This window comes from Pinus tabuliformis, chromosome 6, assembly GCF_031772625.1.
Source record: "Pinus tabuliformis cultivar Carrire ecotype Pingquan chromosome 6, CPIR1, whole genome shotgun sequence".
In the NCBI taxonomy this organism is placed as follows: domain Eukaryota; kingdom Viridiplantae; phylum Streptophyta; class Pinopsida; order Pinales; family Pinaceae; genus Pinus; species Pinus tabuliformis.
In genome coordinates, this window is record NC_142292.1 from 1,893,971,500 (window position 1) to 1,893,980,809 (window position 9,310).

Genomic DNA, 9,310 nt, shown 5'->3' on the forward strand with positions numbered 1-9,310 from the left:
ATTGTTACCGTTGGGTCTTACGAAAGCAATGACAAGCGGCCTTTCGCTTTTGAAAAAGTCTCAACGCGCTCTAACCAATATCACCTTGTATTTTACTCAAACTACGGCCAACATCTGGACGGCCGCGGCTTTATCGAACGACGCGCATTCATCCAACGGATAGTTTGACGGCAGCGCTGTCCAAATTCCATGCGAATTCATATACAGACACCCTGTCACCCATACTTACTTTGCTGTTAAGCAACGGCATGAACGAATGTCTAAAGATCCACCGCGGATATACACGTGTACGTTTGGATGAAATAGTCGGCAGCAACCCAACTCATCCAACCCGAGAAAGGCTGTTCATCGACGACAGGCTGTTGAGTGGGGACGCGGACAGGCCGAAATCGGTTAGAAGTGGCCTACATCCAGTGGTGGAGTGATTGAAGGGAATCCTCACCGTAGTTGTGGCACTACCTCTATATTAGACCAAGCCCTCGCTTTACTACTCCCTGCCTGATCTCTTGAGTTGTGTTTACTCTTCTTGGGCAGCCTCTTGGTTTAAATTTTACAGGAACAGATCCATAGAGTTTCTGTCACTGCAGGAATTTATAGAATCCTTCGCCAATAACCACCAGCAGACAAGATGGGGCGATTTAGTGCATTTCTCTGCTTCGTTTTTGTTTTAGGATTGATGAAATCAGCCTCTCCCGCACCAGCACCTGCACCGTCGCCCAAGGCGTCTTCAGTTCAATCCCCGACAGCGCTAACTCCGGGTTCTCCCCCTACTGCAACTTCCCCAACTGTTTCTTCTCCAGCATCCGCTCCTTCTAAAATCGCCACCCCACCAACCTCAGCCACCTCTCCAGCAGCTCAAACTCCGGTATCTGGCCCCTCAGCTCAAGGCCCAGCCACCGCTTTGCCACCTAGCACCAGTAGTGGGCTTGTCTCTATCCCCAGCATGGAGAAGATGGCTATAATTGGAATCACCTTGCTTGGAGGAGTCGCCTTCCTCTTTTAATCTGCATCCTGCATCCTTCTCTTTAGATTAGATGAGATGATTATTTCTCTGTTTCGTACTCTTTCTTATGATTCCACTCCTGGTTTCACGGAGTGAATGGCCGTCATATTCATTGGGGATTCTTTATTGTATGGCTATTTTTTATTGAAATAAGTATTCTTTATTTACTCCTGGTGTAATTTGTATATACTATTCTTAACCAGAAATACAGATTGGGCATACTGATGCTGGATGCAATTTTTAGCAGTCAAGCAATCCAGCCAAATATGTGGAAAAAAATAATGTATGATTTAATGGCACTCGAACAATCGATGTGAACATTTTTTGGTTTACATCATAAATATATTTTGGATAATATGAATTGAGCATTAACATTAACATCACACAAATTTCCTAAGCTTGCACCCTAACTCAAAGGAATTAAAGGAATCAGATGAAAGGAACACGAAATTCATTTACGGAATTTTGGAGCTTGCTAAATCTTAAAATGTTCCCGCATCACGAATACTTTATGTATCTACCACTTCAAAAAGAAGAGTAACCAAACCCCGATAACCGCTCAAATAGTGTTGTTTGATAACATTAAAAAATAGGATGTTAATGGAAACCATGCTTGGAAAAATAAGCGCACGAATTAATTTTCTCTGTGAAGAAATGGCCCTTGTGGACTGGATTCGTTACAGAATTCTACCAAAAGATGCTGGCGTGTCAAGACGCAAAATCTGGATGGCGTTGTGGAAAAATTTAGTAACTTCACATGTTAAAGCAACTGACCTAATTTTCAAACTTTTTTAAAGCTCGTTCCAAGAGACAAAATGATCAGGGAAGAAAAATAACGCAGAAGGACAGTGATTACGGAAGAAAAATGAAGCAAGCCCAGAGGTGTAAAGCTTTCGAGCGTGTAGCAAATTTTTATGTAGTTTGGTTTGGTTAAAGAATACATCCTATATACATTATATCTAACATGGGGGCCGCTACCGAGACTTTTCCATAATATATATTTTTATTAAAAGTTAGGCTGGCTAGTAAGAGGGTGGAAATGGTTCGTTTGGACTAATTGGATTTAATTTTTAAATAGTTTGTTTTCCAAAGTTCTAAAGGGGTAGTGTTGTTCTCTATCCTCTTGTATGTTTCGGCAGGTTTAATAGTTAGGAGCTTGTATTTTTTCTTTAGAGGCTAAAGGTAGGTTTAAAGGTAGAGTAGGGACTAATATTTTTAAATATGGAGTAGAGACTAATATTCATAATTTTATAGACTTTAGTATATGAGAGAGTGGTGTATTAGCTCAATGAAATATTAGATTTAAAATTATATTTAAAAAATAATGATTTATATTTATATTTATTTAATAATGTAATATAGAAATTGTTTTTCTATATATATAATTAATATATGTATATATATATATATATATTATAGCTCAATGAAATATTAGATTTAAAATTATATTTAAAAAATAATAATTTATATTTATATTTATTTAATAATGTAATATAAAAATTGTTTTTCTATATATAATTAATATATGTATTATATATATATATATATATATATATATATATATATATATATATATAATTTTTTAATAAAAGGATTTATTAAAATATGTTAAAGAAAAATGCCATGTATATGTATGTAGTTATGTGTATTATAAGGGTTCTAATTGAATTAAAAATAATAATATTTCTTTATATAGATATGCGAAATTTATATGTCATATAAATGATATTGTAACAAAATAACATAGAAGCATCAAGAGGGATCAAATTAATCTCTTTAGGTGTAAACATTTCCACATGTTTAACATTCGAAAAGAGTTTTGTATGTATAAAATTTTGATATCTCTCTGCACTTGATATACTATTAAAAACATCTATACCTTGCACCTACACAGATTTGAACTTTATTTTCCCTTGATATATTATTTGAAAAATGTATGCCATGTAATTGTCCTTGTACATAGACTTATATTCATTTATTTAGTCCTCCTTATTCATGGGTACAAAAGATAAGAAAAAATGGCAATTTCTCTCATGGTACATAATAGAAAAAGCTAAATGGTAGGGGTATTGATAAACAAAGTCCTAATAAAAGAGCTAATGTGAACAATAGTAGTGGATCGAAGTGGATTTTGGGCAAAAAAATAGGAGGATAAATTCCCTTGATATTAATTTAACAAGAGATTGTTCAAATTACCTTTTTGAACAATATAATCAAATGAAAGAAGAGTTTTGTGGCTATTCAAAGAAGAGAAAAATGCAAGAAAGAGATGACACTACTCGATATTTTATGAATAAAGAGAATAGTCATTCTCTATGTTACACCTCATATTGTATGAGGATTCACTTTGTGATTTCAATCACATTGATGGAGATATTTTGTTGATTTCTTGGATGTGTTTGGATTTGAGGACTCACAACTCCTTGGTCAGATAATTATGCTTTCTATTTGGGGGTATTCTCACCTGTACTTGCCTTGTTGATCATCATTGGTTGCAATTTTGGTTGGTTTTTGAGCATATTATATCATTATGGCATGGTTTTGTATATATGTTTACCTTGGATATGGATGGTGGTTCTAGTTTCCTAAGGGCTTAGATGATGGTGTTAGGAGGAAGATATTTGATGATGTTGTTGATGCTTCCTAGTGAATTGGTGTGCATATGCATGTTGTTGGTGTCACTACGATGGGGTTAACATCTCTTTATGTCTTTTTTTCTATAACTTTTCTATGTTTGGATCACCCATGTCTCCTTCGCAGGGTTTTCCAAAGTGAACTTGCAAGATTATTAAAAATTTCCCAAGGGAAAGAGTTTCATGATGTTAATAACCTCATTGATATTTTATTTCCTAAATTTGAGTTAAAAGTTGGGGTACTACATATGATGATAGTATAACCTTTTCCAGAGGTCTGATCTTGAATTTTGATATAACAGTCTCTTAGTGATGGTATACCTTAGCTCGGGATTTATGATATTTTATTATCAAGTTGGTTTTTTTTTCTTTCTTGTAAGATAGTATCGATATTAATATTATAACAAAAAAGGTTATATCTGTAACCATCTATGGTTTGTCAATAAGGAAACCAAATCAGAGTATGTTAAAAATGTAATCATTAATTACTTTTCCATATCAGGAATGATCTTAGTTAAAACCAATAAGTTATGTATCAACTTAGAAAAAGTATTTTAGAAAACATGGACTAACTAGAAAGTAAAAAATCATACAAGCATATTGATTTAATAAGCTTGATATCAAGTCATAATTAGTCTGGAAAGCCTACCGCTAATGATGCTTAACGAATCTCTTATTGGAGATGTTTTTCAGGAATTAGGCGTTCCCATAAAATGATAAGATTGAGGGAGTGCCTCTTATGTATTCATTTCATGCTTCCTCTTACATTCCCTTGTTGTCCAAATTTTAATGTATATCAAACACTATAACATTGACTCCAAAGACCACTTTGAATATTGACTCCACAAATTGAGCTATGAAGGAATTAGTGATCTAGAAAATATCAAATATTCTAAATAACTTGGTATCTCGAGTTGTAGAGGACTTAAATTCAAAATATTAACCTATATTTCCTAAAATATTTGTTATCTAATCACTTTAAATATTTTCCACTTCACTCAAGATTCTAGATTTTCCATTTCCTCCTTTATATTTGGAGGAAATATGGATGAATATAATGATTAACTTTAGTAGTGTTCTTTTGTGCATAGGTTAAGATTTTTTTATCGCCATGAGGATACATTTTCAATAGGCAATTTTCATTTATCCCAAGGCCCATATACTAGTTGTTTCAAGGTTATTTCGTATGGGAGTGATTTCCATAATTAATCACTAAGGAGAGGAGGAACCATTGGAGTGCTTAGGGAAATTGGATAAAAGGAAATACCAACTAGGGGAGAAAAGAGTCAAGACAAATAATGAGGCACAAGGGCATCCAATGCTAGTGAAATTTGGATAAGAAAATCTCAGTAGACTAATGCTTGAGATAGAGTTACCCAAATAAGTGCAAGACATATGAAGGAGTGAAGAGAATGAAAAGGACAGTAGATCATTCGTCTGAAAGATATATAAGTCTAGAAAAGAATAAATATTTCCACTATAATATTACCAAGTCTAAGCCATATACACCTAGCTTGACCTCTAATCTCCTAATCAAAATAATTAAAATGTTTGAAGTGAAAAATAAAAAGTATTGTGAGAATACCAATTAGGAAAAGAGGTAATAACATAGGGGCAAAGATACTATGCTCAAGAAAAATTGTTCTAGTACCACTCAAGCCTTCCTTTTTCTCTAGGAGTTCATCCTCGTCAAGCAATGGATTGGGCATATGAATCCCTCACCTAACATTCTCAATATTAATCCTCCATCCCTAATTTTCCTATTCACATTGCACACACTAGCTTATCGATCATCTACTTTCACCATAAAACCTCACCTCACGTACCTACTTAAGTTTTGTATCATTAATCAGAAAAACAATTTGAATGGCTTACTTTGATCTCACATGGTGTTTATCCTATCAATTGTTAACATTAGGGGTACCATAACACCTCCATGTGACACCCTATCATGGTGGGGTTTCACTAGCATATACAATATCTTATTAGAATATGTCATTCAATAGCACAAATGTTCATGTTGATTTAATCAATTGATGACTATTTGGGGAGGTGATATGGTTTTATTTTAGCATTTACCTTGGTGCACACACTTGAGGTTGGTTTAATTATTCAATGGTTAAATTAATCTAATTTATCCACTTAACATTTGTAGCTAGGTTTCCCAACTTCATTAACTTCCCTTACACACTTGAAGGTGTTATTTAGAGTTGGTTATTCAATTATAGTTGTATTCCCATTTTCTTGGTCATAGTTACCAAAATGTGCATTATCTTATTGTTTCTTGGAGAGTTTGGAACACTTATCTAAGGTACTCTGTTACGTTGCCTAGACATCTTTGTGACATGTCACATGGAGTAATAGTTTACTTTTTAGGTCTTTAATCATAGTACACTCACCTATGGTACACTTCATTAGATAGTATTTTGTCATTTGTGAGTGGTTAAAATAGCTACATGGCACACTTTTCTAATGAACACCTTTCCTAGATGCTCTCTCATCAGTATTGCAAAGACATTTCATTTACATGTATCATTGTTTAACCCTCATTAGAGAGTGCCCTAATCTCTTTCAATTGGAATATATATTACTTTATTAGAGTTGATTATGGAGAAGTTTTATGGAGGGGGTTTAGCATACTTGGAGGGCCATCTGTGTGGCTTTTTACATGTATTTATTTGGTCATATTATTATTTTTAAGCTTATTCCAGGTTGGACTTGTGGAGACGCTTCTTTTTATTCCCTAGAGATATATAATTTATTATTTCATGACATTTTTATATGGTTAAATCCCAAATTCAACCTTATCTCCTTAGATTTTCCTTATGGAGATTATCCACTTACTATTTTCAGGTTTTACTACTTCATCTGGCTTGTCCATATATAGATTTGGTTGCGTTGGGATTCGACATATGGATTGGTTGCATCCATCTTGTGGACCGCTTTCTATTATTGGAGCTTGGATATGGATCATTCTCCTAGGAGGAATTTTTTATTGTTATATCTCTCATGCACCTTGGTGGATGCACTTTGTTGGTTCTTCTATGCGTATCCATCAACACGTGCTCATAGATTAAAGAGTATTTTATTTTATTTATCTATTGTTTAACCATGGTGAATTGATAACTCATAGATTAACAAGTATTTATTATATTTTTCATGCATCCATTCTTGAAGGGAAAATTGCATGTGGACACATTTACATATGGCAATCATATATTATCTATTTATGGATGGTGCATCCTCTCTTGGAGGTTTTTGTTGCATATCATTGACTATTTTTGAATGAGGATGATATTTGTTGAGGAAGCTACCACCCACATGTGTTGATATTGCTAGCCATGGATCTAAATACTTGAATATTTATGAATTGTTGACTTGTCATGTAATTAGAAATAAAATATATTTTATTTTACAAGAGACTTAACTCACTCATTTGAAAATAAGTCTTTCTCCATTTCAAGGGGATTTGGAAAATTAGAAGATTGTGAAGAAGTGAAAGAAATGAATGAAGGAAATTATGTGATCTTAGGGATAATGTTGACTTTATCTTGAGTATAAAAACATTGAAGACTAAAGAAGCTTTGATGTATTGATCTAATTTGTTGTATTTTTATGTTATTCTTTCTCAATTATCGTTTATATGTTATAGTATCTTCTTGTAAAAATACTCATTTGAAGGATTAATTATGGATTCACTATTAAAATATGAACAAGAAATCTGAAAATCTTCTCCCTTTTTCATTTTTTGTTTTAATTTTTTGCACTTTTCTATTTTTAGATGAAAATAAGTTGCAAATTTAAAAGTACATTTAAACCATAAAATAAATCCTCTATATTTGTATTCTAAATGGAATACCTATCCCTTTAAGACTTGATTCTATAAAAAAAGTAAAAATAAATGTTTGGGGTATATTACATTAACCTAATTCCTTTCACCTTAAGTACACATCCAAGTGATGCCTCTATCCACACTTACTCAAGTTTGATGGTCCACCAGGGTAAATATGTGATGAAGAGTTACTATGATATGCCTAAACCTCCTAGGTACAAATAAAGAAGTGGAATCGTCCAACCAAAACTTCAATGACTTCACTGAGGTGCTATAGGACCCCCAAGGGCTAAATCATCCTTCTAGGTGCCCAAACCCCGAGTTAAACCTATTTTCAATGACCTGGACTCCTAAACACTAGAACAACACTGCCTAAATTCGATTGTAACCCTCCAGTCACATGCATAAGCCTACAAAGGAGAAACTCCAATATTTTTCACCCAGTTATGTGCCTACGACCACGAGATATGAGCCACTTTTTCAGGGCTAGTCTCCAGACCACTTCCCATAACTTGATGAAAAATTCTAGAACATTAATTGACATAAGGACAAAGCCTTCCATACAAAACTTCGACAATAAATTGATCTAGCAAGGCCTAAACATGACGGTTATTTAGTCAAACACATCATGAACATGTAATCTACAGGTCATAATTGCATATTTGAACATAGGATACCATACTTATCTGAGAATTGCCAAGAATGTCTAATGCCCTCTCACAATAGTTGCATTATCATTTATCGGGCCATAAATTCATTAAACATACATTTACTAATAAAAACATGATAAGAGCCATAACTAGAATATATCATAAAACCATGCTTACAACCAACATATAATAGAACAACCATCAAAACCACATCATAACAAGTATAAATTAATCAATCTACTTTGACCCATTACACTCACAGTGTATCTCAATATGTGACATAATATGTATATAAGGATAACATGTACAAAGCAATTAAAAATAATATTAATATATGCATATCTATTTTAAAATAATATTAATATATGTACATTTATTTTAGTAGTTTTTTTTTTTAAGTTATAAATTTGAATAATTTAAGGTGTTATGATTTGATCTTGGACTTAGTCTAGACACCTCTAACAAATCACAAATTTGTATGATTAAATAAAATATTGAGATATGTTGAAATAGCATGATGTAGGAAGATGGTCACGTCATATGAAATAATGCGATTTTGCACATTCTTCAATATTCCCGAAATCACGAAAATGAGTCCCAGCATATGTACATATTTGAGGTTGTTTATTGGAATCTAAAATAACCATTTAACGCCTATTTAATTAGTCTCTAGACAGCGATTTACCAGCTCTGTATTCTTGAGTGGTGAAGCCGTCTAATTTCCCTTTATTAGTCCGGAGATAGCCGTTTACGGGGTCCGTTATTGTTACCGTTGGGTCTTACGAAATCAATGACAAGCGGCCTTTCGCTTTTGAAAAAGTCTCAACGCGCTCTAACCAATATTACCTTGTATTTTACTCAAACTACGGCCAACATCTGGACGGCCGTGGCTTTATCGAACGACGCGTATTCATCCAACGGATAGTTTGACGGCAGCGCTGTCCAATTTCCATGCGAATTCATATACAGACACCCATACTTACTTTGCTGTTAAGCAACGGCATGAACGAATGCCTAAAGATCCACCGCGGATATACACGTGTACGTTCGGATGAAATAGTCGGTAGCAATCCAACTCATCCAACCCGAGAAAGGCTGTTCATCGACGACAGGCTGTTGAGTGGGGACGCGGACAGGCCGAAATCGGTTAGAAGTGGCCTACATCCAGTGGTGGAGTGATTGAAAGGAATCC

The 9,310-nt window shown here is 34.0% G+C and overlaps 1 protein-coding gene across 1 annotated transcript; it reads left to right on the forward strand.

Moving 5' to 3' along the window:
• The first annotated feature begins 428 nt into the window (after nucleotides 1-428).
• LOC149266740 (uncharacterized) lies at nucleotides 429-1,170 on the forward strand. The gene has a single exon (XM_089397325.1). It carries the CDS (start codon nucleotides 629-631, stop codon nucleotides 1,001-1,003), a length of 375 nt encoding a protein of 124 aa, XP_089253451.1. The 5' UTR covers nucleotides 429-628; the 3' UTR covers nucleotides 1,004-1,170.
• Nucleotides 1,171-9,310: the final 8,140 nt, after the last annotated feature.

Coding starts and splice junctions, on each gene's coding strand:
- LOC149266740 (XM_089397325.1), top strand. CDS start 629: ATGGGGCGATTTAGTGCATTTCTCTGCTTCGTTTTTGTTTTAGGATTG.